Source organism: Platalea leucorodia (assembly GCF_965183815.1).
Source record: "Platalea leucorodia genome assembly, chromosome: Z".
NCBI lineage: Eukaryota > Metazoa > Chordata > Aves > Pelecaniformes > Threskiornithidae > Platalea > Platalea leucorodia.
The window spans coordinates 46,350,330-46,363,280 of NC_138858.1; the positions used below are offsets into that span (position 1 = coordinate 46,350,330).

General features: G+C 38.1%; 1 protein-coding gene across 1 annotated transcript in view; it reads right to left on the bottom strand.

The window, feature by feature from the left end:
• The window catches only part of FANCC (FA complementation group C), a gene marked incomplete at its 3' end in the record, with an annotated part of 91,657 nt that overhangs the window by 18,778 nt on the left and 59,928 nt on the right, over positions 1 to 12,951 (bottom strand). The window contains exons 7-8 of the mRNA XM_082336208.1: positions 9,948 to 10,112; positions 5,002 to 5,158 (exon numbers count right to left, since the gene is read on the bottom strand). Of these exons, the coding sequence (XP_082192334.1) occupies positions 5,002 to 5,158; positions 9,948 to 10,112 (322 nt within the window). The remainder of the gene's footprint in view (positions 1 to 5,001; positions 5,159 to 9,947; positions 10,113 to 12,951) is intronic.

The window sequence follows — 12,951 nt, forward strand, 5'->3', positions numbered from 1 at the left end:
TACAAGCTAAAAAGTACTGAGTAGAATAGAATTATTTTCTTTTTAATTGCACACAGACGGAATGAAGACTTTATATGAGCCTTATATGATAATCTCAGAAAATAGAGACAACCTTTAACACAAACTGTCTAGGAAAGCTCCTTGTTTCTCACAGTTGTCTTTGCCATACTGCAAATACTAGGTGGCACCTCATTTTCATGTTTTACCACACTTTTTCTTTGTCACATGGCTGTAGCTAAGTTGTCCTATTGAACGTGTGCCATCTAGTGTTCGAGAGTATTTACAGCCGGTTGTTTGGACGTGTGAAGAACAGCATGCAGCTTGTTGCAAGGCTGGTCTCCAAACTTCCACTGCTAGAGGGAGAGAAAAAAAACTGGCTGGATGAGACGAAAAAGAGGCACCTTCATCTCTTTTGTTTTAAAAGGAAAACTTGGAATAGACAATCTCCAGAAGCGCCTTCCAACCCTAACCATTCTGCAACTCTGTGAAAACAGCGGGAAGTGAGAAGTGTGTTTTTCAGTCCTCTGGGCTAAATGGTTGAATTCAGCCATTTCTCCACTGTCTTTTCAGATACTCCACCTACATTTGCACACATACTTGTATGATGATGTACCAACCCACTGTTGCTTAAGACAGGTTGAGTATAAACTAGAAAGGGTCCATCAGCACATTGCCAATCAACATCAGATCACAGCACATATTGCCAATCAATATCAAATCACAGTTCATTTGAACAAGACCAAACTAAATGTCCTGTATGCAACGATGAAAAACTCTCCGCCCTTTCCTGCCAGACAACAGCAATCTACAGTACCCACTACAAGAAACCACAGTTAATAGCTCCTAATATTTAATCTACACTAGTGAAATCAATATGAATTTCATCACTGGTATTGGAAAGTGAAAACAAAAGAAAAAACCCAGCCGCCACCACTGTTATCTAACTCCACAAGATTCTGATCAATTGACTGCATTGAATTAATTTGCATGCACTCAAAGTAAGAATGCTATCATAGCGCAAAAGTCCCCACGGCAATTTGAAGATGTGCCTGTTGTGTAGTAGGACTAGAGCAGGCAGCACGATTCTGCTGTAGCCAGCAGCAATTCTGGAGTTTGGGAGGGGTTATCAATTTCAGGAGGGAATTCTCATAGGGTTTTCATGTTGTTGACATTATGTCCTTATTTTTTCAAAATAAAAAGGTATTTTACATTTTAATAATCTTGTCTGTGACTATGCAGTATTTTTCACAGAAAGCTCAGAAATGCAAACATGCTGTTCCATCACCTTTAAAACATGCACAATACATACGGCACAACACACATGGCAAAACACACACTAAACCAATAAGATCCAAACACAGGGAATTGGAGCTGCGTGTGTGATATCATGATTACATATTTTAAGTATGTGTCCTTCTTCAGAAAAAAAAAAAAAACACACAAAACAACTGGGATTTTTGAAAGAAACAAGATAGGAAAAATATACTGTAACAAAGTATTACATACACAAGTTCTATAGAACTACACTACTTTTGTATCTGTATTATCAGAAAGAAGAATCCTAAACAAACAACTAATTTATAATACAAAGCCAGAACTGGATAAAGAAATAAGAAAAATACATTTGTATCTATAGGGTGCGAGTAAATGGCACAAAGAGGAACAGACTAATAATCATATACTGCGTTTTATTCACATCATAGAATCCTCTGTAACAACTGCAAGTAAGAGTAAACACAGGGAAACAAATTGTGCCCAAGATCACAGAGCAATAGATTTGAAGTGGTAACACTGCAAATACCAGTTCTCTTGACTTCCAGACTCACATGCAATTAATTGGACACAACACTTCTACAGTTAAACGCATCTAGCTTTAAGAAACTACTACACTGCTGTATTTCAAATGTTGTCTATATTTCCAAATTGTATATTTACCTGTATTCCTGAATTTTATATTTACCAATTATAAATGAGAAATGTCACTTCATTTTTTTCTTATACCAAGTGCCAAATGTATTTTTATTTTGAAGCAGACACTTACTTTCAACGCACAAACATGTTTCTACAGAGGTTTAAAAAGCTCCTGAATTCATCAACATTATGAATGAATTAGTGTGCGCTATTTCAAAAATTTTACCATAACAACACAGGTTTCGAAGACAGGCAATACTGAGAGAACTAACTGTAACTTAGCTGGAATGTATTAAAACAAGAAAAAAAGCTTCTCATTTCCTCTCTCTGTCCTTCCTCCTTTATCCCTCGTTAATGCCTATTTCATTGGCACAGCTCCCAGTGAAAGGTGAGTGTGGATCCAGCTAGACTCAGAACTTGGGGATAAGGCACAGCAAGAGGGCAATGCAAAGGCACGGGAACCAGAGCAGTCTCCAGCTCGGTATCCTGTCAGGCAGTACAAGAGTCGCTGCATCACCCACGAAAACTGTATTTGCTCTGTAATGCTGAAGCGAAAGTAACACCAAGGGAGACCCCACAGCTAGAGCTTTAACTGCCGAGAACAACATAATTTCGATTCTGGGCTGGACTTGGGAAAGCAGGCAAGGTGGAAAAACAAAACGCAGCAGCAACAGATGGTTTATAAAGCAGAAGCCAACAAATTTTAAGCCTTCTTCAACCTATTGCACTTTTCTGGCAACATAACTTTGAAAGAAATAAAACTACTTTGGAAAGCTATCTAAGAACTGAACACAAACTATAATTGACACTGATTCATTCACATCTCTATTTACATGCTTTACATGCTTTAAAAATCTGTTTATATACTTATTTATGCATTTCTGGTAAAGCAAAAAATTCTAATATGTGTATTTATTTAAATTTCAGTTGTTAACACACACATACAAACCTTAAAGTTACTTCAGAAAGGAAGACATCCACTCACTCACAAATTCTGAAGAAGCTAAAAGACTATTTGTGATCGTCACTTAATTTGTTTTTATTACTTCTGAATAACTATAGAATTTCCAATATTAATTTCAATTTAGCCCCAAAACTACAAACCTAATAGCATACCATATAAAACACAAGTTAGCGGACCATCACACTACAATTACTCTTGGAAATAAAATATAGGAGTATTGCATATCAAGCTTCTTTCATAATGGAAGTACAGTGGTTTACAACTGTCTAGGTACTACAGATGTCTATGAGGGTTATGTACAGTTTGGTTGCTGTATCAAGATATTTTGTTTAGATAAATGACTGATAATGCAATTATGAAAGAGCTTATTGAAATTTCCTTCTTATCATATACTATAATCAAATCACTTACATAATTCTGGCTATTTGTACTCTAGAGGTTTCCTTCCAAATAGAAGAAAATGTATAAATCAAGTTTTGTCTCATGATTCCACTTTTTATTACCATATCCATAAGGCAAACAGAGGCCACATCCTACAAATACCATAATCCAACTGCCAAAAAATGCCTACCCATATTCCTAAATAAATATTCAAATGTCTTTCAGGAGGACTAAATTAATCATGCTGTTGGATTCAAAGTGCTGACTGATCTAATGTCACTCAAGTATCTTTATAGTACCACGTACAAGTTGTACAAAATATCACTGAGTATTTTAGAACACAAATTCTGGTTCAAATCTTTTCCTTCTATATTGCCTCTCTGAAGCTTCTCATCCTGTTGGTTTTAATTGGTATTCCGTCTCCCATTTATGCATCCTCCGTCTTATCAATGCCTATCAATCAGCAATGTCCATCTTCCAGCTCTTTTCTGTATGCTTCCATTCATTCTGCTCCTTGTCCACAGGATGTCCTCTCTAAATCAGCATTCAAAGCTGTTGCACTGGTCTTTCCACTCTGTGAGTATCTTATTTTGAAAGCACGAAATCTTTGGAGCAGAGGTAAGTAAGGACAACCCAAGTGTGCTAGCACAGTAATGTTTCATCCTTCTCAGGGATCAGGATGTGGAGACAAGGTAAATATGAACACCGATAATAAACAACAATAAGCCAATAATTAAAGCAAATATTTTACTTCTTTTTATATATAACCTAGATATTTTTATTTTTTACCTCAGCCACATGTGGTACCATATACTGTATTCAATTCACAGTGTATGTGACACAGAAAAATTACGCACAGGCCTCGTATATAGCCTTGTCTTCTGGAATACCTAGATACCCAGGTGACATACAAAGTGCTGTTGACGGCAAGCACTTAGGAGATTTGCAAGTATTATAATGGATCCCTAAAAGAGAAACTTGCAGATTCAAATAAAAAGGAAGAATATTTAAAGGTATAATTCTTTTCCTATCTAAAATACATACTCTGTATGCAGTTTCATAGGCTGAAAATAAGACTCCATGTGCCATTTTTTAGTTCTATCCATTTTCTGAAATACATAATTTAAGTACTTAGCACACATGCTATTTCACACTAATTAACAATTAAATTTACACTTAGTACTGCAAACTAGCTCATTATTTTGGAAAAGGTATTGCATCATGTTTTCTCACAGGAAAGATTTTTGGTGCACTGCATAACACAGCATTTCAAAACAAACTTTAATTACAGTTTAGCGAATGTTTTGTATTAAGAATTTTCAGGTTTGCAAACAAAACCAAGTAACTAAGTAGTCTGTAATAAAATAATCTACAAGGAATTTCAATTGTTTAAAGTGCTAAACTCCCAAGGGTACAGAGATTGAAGTAAAAACAGATTCAAATCCTCCCTGGCCAAAGTTTATAATTTTTTAAGACAGAGGCAGGTACTCAGCACCCCCACCAGTCAGATTCTCATCTCTTCATGCATTCTTCATCACTGGACAAAATCTTTTTTCTCTTCTACCAATTCAGTGTAAAAGCTAAAAATTTAGCAACATTTGTAAGACTGAAGATCTGTCTTAGCACTGGCAAGTTATGTGCCACATGACAGCCATTTCCCTCAAAGATGCTGACGTATTTGAAAACTCTCTGTCCCTTCTGAAGCATGAAAGAGCAGCATCAAATGTACTACATGTTGCACATACCAGTAACGAATCTTTTATGACACAAGACACTTCCTCCAGTGAATGCCACTGAATGGAAACCAGCTGGTCTAAAAGATACAGTGTAGCTTTTTCAAGGCTTGGTAAGTGACGAAGCCAGAGGCTGAAGACGGCTGATTCGGGGAGGGAGATCTTCTTCCTGGTTTAGAGAGAAAAATACCATTTTCCCTGAGAAACTGGAAGGAAGACAAAAATGGACCTTTTTTTTTTTAAAAAAAAAAAAAAGGCACATTGGGGAAAAAGAAGACACAAAGATCAACCTGCAGCAAGAGAGAGAAAATCTTGTTTACCGTACTCTGTTCAATATCAAATAATAATGGCAAAGAATAACAGGGAATCACCATCATCTACACATGAAACCTTGCCACATGTCTCTAAAACCTAAAAATTTGGTTATGATGGATTCCAGCAAATGGGGTCGGAAGGCTTAATCTGGAGTTCCCTTCCTCTCTAGAGAAAGGCCCTGCCCCACGCTTGCGCTCTGCTCTTTCGGACCCAGCCTGCTTCCTGCAGACCGGCCTGCTCGGAAAGCGTCAGCAGCTGACGGAGAAGCAGGAAGGCCCTGGATAATTTTACTGCTGGCTAAATCAAAGCATTACCTGTCTTTGCAGGGAAAAAAGAAAAAAAAAAAGAAAACCTGAGGTAGAGGTAGGTAAGTCTTCAGCCCACCAACACTGACCGGAGCCTTTTAAAAGATAAATGGTTAAGAAGGCAATTATCTCTTCACCTAAAGCTTTCAGGAAAACAGGAAATATTATTATTATTATTATATAATTTATTTTCACTAGGAAATAAAAGGCACAGCTTATTTTGAGACAACGCTGTAATTTATGTGGACCAGCACAAATCAAAATATACTAAAAGTAACCACCCAAGAAGATGAGATATCACAGCACAAAACATCCTGGAATATTTTTGCAGCTATTATGATAGTTGCAAATTAAAAGGTTAAAAACAAGAAATGCATAAATAACAAGAAATATGTGCTCTGGTCTTAAGATTAAAAAACTAAAATTAGGCTGGGAGTACATGCAAACTAAAGTACTGATAAAAAAAAGAAAAATATCAGCAGAAAGAAAGATTTAACACCACTTTAGAATCTATTTTCAACATATGTATTTTACCATACTTTTGCTTAAATATCAGCCTTCAGAATTCTGATTTCCATTGAAAAGCTGTATTTTTTCCATTCAAATCTATGTAATAGCTTAACTTAAAAGTGTACATCTGTAGACAAGAAATATATCTTAGTATGTAAAATCTCAAAATTGTAAAGCAATGCTCAATTTCAAGATGCTGTTTAATTAAGTATCACTATTAAAGCACATATGCCCATCAGAGTAAATTAAGAATGACAACAGATTATTTAATTTTGCCACGATCCTCTTTTTTGTTGTTTTTGTGGTAGCATGGCAGATATTATTATGCCAGGAAAAGAAATCTATTAAGCTTACATAGAGGTGTTCCAACTCTGAGATTTTAAAAACATATAGGAAGTAAACTGTAGTCATTATCCTTCTGTGACTGAACTTCCAGGCAATCCCACAGGGCCAATGCTGAATTCTGTGGAGTACTGCAAGTCCCAGTATTTAGTAACCCTGTTTCCTGGAGCAGGCTTCACTCGTGTTCAGATGGAAAACAAGTGTTCAGAACACAATGACAGGGTTAGGGAACACAGAATTCAATTGTTAAAGTGGGGAAACAAAATAAAATACAAGCACATTCAAGTTAAAATCATATGATCTTCAGTGGCAGGACAGGAGTGTACCATGCAAAGCACATGTGAGCCTGCATCTGCTCTCAGGGAAATCATATACTTTTGTCAAGGGCCCTGCAAGACTCACTTAGTCAAGAGCCATATAAACTGAATTATTTTTGCTCACTGTGATAAATAGGTAGCTCAGAAGTTAAGCAAAGGGATGTTTATTTCAGCCAGAAGAACCTTTTACGACCATCTAAAGGATTCAGATTCACATTATGAAGTGGCAAAAGTATGTCATGATGGACTTCCGTTTGGCTCACTGACATGAGCATACACCATCCATGCTGAACCTGTGAACTTGCTCCGAAAGTTTTCCAAACTGCGTTACTGCTTGTGGAACATGTCCAGTCTGAAGCCACAAAAGATGGACAAGTGAAAGATAGCTCTCTCTTTTTTGGGAGACCTTCACATTCCTTTATCACTTGTTGTCCTCAGCTTCTAGCAACGTGTACAAATAAGTAATTGTGCTTTTTCATTAATTATTTATTTTTGCTGGAGCCTTCAATGGAGCAGTATAACAATCTTCATTGGAACATCTCAGAAATTATGATGTTGGGTACAGAGGAAGCAATTAAAACTTTGATTAAAAAGGAGACAAAGGGATAATTGAGGCAAAGTGTTCACAAAGGACCTTTTCTAGTATTAAAAAAAATTGTTTTTAATTGTTTTTAATACAGTCCCTCAGCTACAAGTTGAATAAAGCAACTCTTAACCAAAAGTCGGCTGTGCTTTCTCTGATGTCTTTCCTTCCCTGGCATAGCCAATCTTGCTGATGTCCAGCTTCACTCAGCTGGTCTTCATCCACAGACTGATGTCCTGGTTTTGGACAGGATGGAGTTAATTTTCTTCCTAGTAGCTGGTACAGTGCTGTGTTTTGGATTTAGGATGAGAATACTAACACTGATGTTTTAGTTGTTGCTAAATAGTGCTTACACCAGTCAAGGACTTTTCAGCTTCCCATGCTCTGCCAGGTGAACAAGAAGCTGGAAGGGGGCACAGCCAGGACAGCTGACCCAGACTGGCCAAAGGGCTATCCGTACCTTACAACATCATGCTCAGGATATAAATTGCCGGAGTTGGCCAGGGAACAGCAATCACTGCTCGGGGACAGGCTGGGCATCGGTCGGAGGGTGGTGAGCAACTGTATTGTGTATCACTTGCTTTGTATGTTATTATTGTATTATTATTATTTTATTATCATTATTATTATTATTACTACTACTACTATTACGACTATTCTATTTTATTTTACTTCAATTATTAAACTGTTCTTATCTCAGCCCATGAGTTTTCTCACTTTAACCCTTCCAATTCTCTCCCCCATCCCACCGGGGGCAGGGGGAGTGAGGAAGCGGCTGTGCAGTGCTTAGTTGCTAGCTGGGGTTAAACCATGACACCCCCATACACAAGAAGAAGTCTTGGAAGCGAAAGTCAACTCGTTCAGAAAGGAATGATGAAAACACAGGGCCATCATGAGGAGAAGAGGAGGAAGAGGAAGAATTCTTAAACAAGAAAAGTAGCCAGTGTTGTCTCTATACTGACTCATGGATGGTGGCAAATGCCCTGTGGGGGTGGTTACAGCAATTTAAGGACAGCAACTGGCAGCACAGAGGCAAACCCATCTGGGCTGCTGCATTATGGCAAGATATTGCTGCCCAGGCAGAGAACTTGGTTGTAAAAGTATGTCACGTAGATGCTCACGTACCCAAGAATGAGGCCACTGAAGAACATCAAAACAACCAGCAGGTGGATCAGGCTGCTAAGATTGAAGTGGCTCAGGTGGGTCTGGACTGGCAACAGAAGGGTGAATTATTTATAGCTCAGTGGGCCCATGACACCTCAGGCCATCAAGGAAGAGATGCAACATATATATGGGCTTGTGATAGAGGGGTGGACTTGACCATGGACACTATTGCACAGGTTATCCATGAATGTGAAACACATGCTGCAATCAGACAAGTCAAAAGGTTAAAGCCTCTCTGGTATGGAGGACGATGGCTGAAACATAAATATGTGGAGAGCTGGCAGATTGATTATATCACACTCCCAAAAACCCACCAAGGCAAGCACCATGTGCTTACAGTGGCGGAAGCAACCACTGGATGGCTGGAAACATATCCCATGCACAGGACTCATTTCCGAAACAACCTCATAGACACCTGGGCCAAAGAGCATGCCATTGAGCGCGTGTACCACATCCCCTATCATGCACCAGCCTCCAGGAAAATCGAACAATACAATAGACTGTTGAAGACTACACTGAGAGCGATGGGTGCTGGGACGTTCAAACATTGGGATACACATTTAGCAAAGGCCACCTGGTTAGTCAACACTAGAGGATCCGCCAGTCGAGCTGGCCCTGCCCAGTCAAAAGTTTTACGTACTGTAGAAGGGGATGAAGTCCCCATAGTCCACATAAAAAAATATGCTGGGGAAGACAGTCTGGGTTCTTCCTGCCTTCGGCAAAAGCAAACCCATTTGTGGGATTGCTTTTGCTCAAGGACCTGGGTGCACTTGGTGGGTGATGCGGAAGGATGGGGAAGTCCAATGTGTACCTCAAGGGGATTTGATTTTGGGTGAAAATAGCCAATGAACAGAATTGTATGATGTTAATTACTATATAATACTGTATATCATTGCTTCTATGGTGGCTATATGCCATATCAATGGTATTACAGTAAGAATTACCCACATTAATGAAGAATGAAGTTTGATGAAACCGGGCAAAGTGCAGCAGTGATGGAACCCCAACTGGCTTCAGCATGCAACTATCCAACACTACACACCATCTCTCCTGCCCTGAAAGACTGTTATGACAGATGGAACCCAAAGTCACGGACTGAATGAACTCAACGGACATACATACACATACCTTTCACAAAATTCCTAAAACCCATTGAAGGCTTTAACCTCCATTTTAAAGAAGAGGTGGGAAAAAGTTCCAGTCAATATTTAAAGCTGTTATACCACAATTTGTACATCAGCAATTTAAAATTCTGCTTTGGCCTACAACCTGAGCTCTGCTATTCAACTGCAAGGGAAATATTTTACTGGAATGCAGAAGATGTACAGTGCATTCAGCACACAAACCCAGAGAAAAGACATTTAATTGCATTAATAATCATTATGAAAAGAGCATAAAAATCATACAGACCATTCTACTTACTTTAAAAAGGCCTCATTCACAGCCTCCAGAAACTCTGAACTGAGAATTTCTTTTGATGCACCTCCATGGTAAAGAAGGAGCGTTTCCAGCAACGGAGTTAAATCAGGCAAAGTAATGAGAGGAAGACAGAAAAGGGACACAGCATTCACACGACTGGCTGACAGTCTGAGGGGAAAATAAATACAGTTAATTTTTCAGAAAAGTCAAAACTGTAATTTCTAAACTGATAAGGTAAAAGAAGATTAAATTAATTACACAAGGTTAAATGTAAGAGTTGCATACCTAACTGCAGAAAAATTATTTATTGGAATGACTGTTGACATGTCGTTACATATTGTCTGAAGAATCTTAAGAAGTCAGATAAAATCTTGATATTTTAGTGCTCAAGGCAAACCACAATATCAACCCAGTTCTGAAATGCAGCCAGTTGTGTTCACTCAGTAATCACACCCTTCCTAGCAGGGATTGCTTTGTCTCTCCCAGGATCAGCGAAGCACAGGTAAGGAGGACTACAGATCCACAGCTCCCATGTAGGTTTGCTAGACCCTCACAAGAGACCACCTAGCTGCTTTTAAGGCCTCCTGTTGTTTCCATGACCTCTCTCCTCTCAACAGAGACAATTTCTATAAATCAAACAATACGAATCCTGCTGTCTTCAAGTGCTCAGTTGAAAAAATTTGTCTTACAGCTGCATAGTTGAAGGAATATGTAACACTTTTGGATCTTAATGTACAAACCATTCAGTTGACCTGCTTACTAAAACTACATGCTTGGAAATTATTCAAGACAGTGGAACCTGGAACATAAACAAAACATGGAAACTTTGGAACATAAACGACAAGGAAAATGGCACACAATATAAAAGATAACATTTGCAAAAGGAAATCACAAGTTTCCCAGAGTATATATAGTTTCTAGCACATGAAACTGCAAATTTTTCTAGATGCGGTTTTGACAGGAAGATATTTATGAAGACCAAGAACTCTGAAATACTGAATTCTAGCAAATTAAAAGGTGCTAGATTGTTTGTAAAAGGCTTCCTTAGTTGCTGCAAGTTCCTCCTGATTGCATTGTTCACTAAAAGGGGTGCATTCTTTGCAAGAACCCAAAACTGTTTTCTTTGAGGAGCCATCAATACAGTCTATAAAGAGCTGAGACAGGAATTACACTAGAGGGTGCTCTGAGTTCTGCTGCCCTGCATGTATTAAAGCTACCCCCAAACAGATGTTGCCTAATGGTCACTGGCATATGCTGTGACAGAAGCACTATCATTTGTGGACACGGGGTACCATTGTGCCTTCCACCATGAGAGAAATAAAACACAACACATTTTCAAAGACTTGGATTTCTGAGTTAGTACCTAACAAAATATGTGTTTAAGGTTTCTTACACTGAAGTACTTTGAGATGCAGTTTTACTATGAGAAGTGTTTCTGTAGGAATGGTAATTACTGGGCTGATATTTATTGTGCAGTGGTATTTTTCAGGATATACATGTAAAGTTCACAGAGCTAACTCTTTAAATCAGTCCCCTTTACAAAATTCTGTTTCTAATTCCTTATCGAGGATTAGCAAACTTTAGCAGTTTACTTTACTCTTACTTTTAAATTTGGAAGAAAAACCCTGCAAAGGCAATTTTCTTCTTCTTCTACATAATCTTCAAAATATGTTCTCAGAGACTACTGCACAGTGCATTCCACTGTGGGCAATGAATTTGCACAGACATTGTCATCTGTGTTGCTGTAAGCACGAGAAATGAAACGATGTGTACCTCTAACTGCAAACTACATTTGTCTCTGCAACTGGAATAAACAGCCATATCATAATATCTACACTCAAAAATCCACCTAAGTTCAAAGTTTTCCTTTTCTCCCAGTAGAAACCAGATATTTCTCTTCCCAACAGTTTATCAGCTTTGCAGCTAAGTCTGCTTCATGCTACTTTATAAAATGTGGGTATTTGTTTTCTACATTGAACAAAACTTTGTGATACTCCTCATTAACTGTGTCCATCATTTCAGTACTAAAGTCAGCTCTAAATGAATTCAGCTCATTTACTCTTCCTTACACAAACACGTAGGTGCAAGAAGGGAGAAAAATAGCCAAGCTATTGGCTCATGATACAAGGCAGATATTTCAATCAGCCTCCTCTTTTCTGTAAACTTTGCAGGCTATGTGGTCATAGGTCATAAATGTGGTTAAATAGGTCATAAAACTCATTTCATCATATCAGCAGCTTTGACTCTGCAGACCAATAGAATACGCACAGGAGAGTCATAAATTTAAAAGAGAAGACACAAGTTGAGTATGTAGTTTATATTAGAAATATCTATCCTTATTTCTGCTTTTGGTTTTTAGCTGGAATACACTTAATTTATGCAATCAAAAGAATCTACAGACGTATTCAAATATGATAATTTTTAAAGTATTGACAAAAGACTATGATCTGCGTTTCAAGGTCAGTGGCAAGGAACAAATTACACAGTGAAAAGGCACACTCATGTCAAAAAATACTGACAACAGTAGGATTAGACAAACGTATTCCCTTTTTTATGGCCACAGATTTTGGCTTAATTCACTGTATTTATGTAGTGTGGATGAAGAAGGTGATTATTCTCACTGACTACAACTAGACATGTAGAAACACCCCACACAATGTTGCAAGGTGATTATTAGCATCTCCTGATAATCTGGATTGGAGATCTGGCAGAGCACATCGCAATTTCCTTCCCACCCACTTTCTCAGACTCATCCGTGGAAAACCAGGCCAAAGAAGCAGTTAAAGGGTGGAAATATTATGTACTTGAGTACACTGAAAATAGTTGTACATGAAACACATAGTATTGCCACAGTACTGTTTGGTACCAGATTAAGGAACTAATGGAAGGAGAACGAGAGGTTCTTTAAATAAGCATGGACAAATTTTATCATTAATAACAAGTGCAAAGTAACTACTATTCTGTCATATTAAACTATCACTCACACAAGCAGGGAAAAAAATCCTTT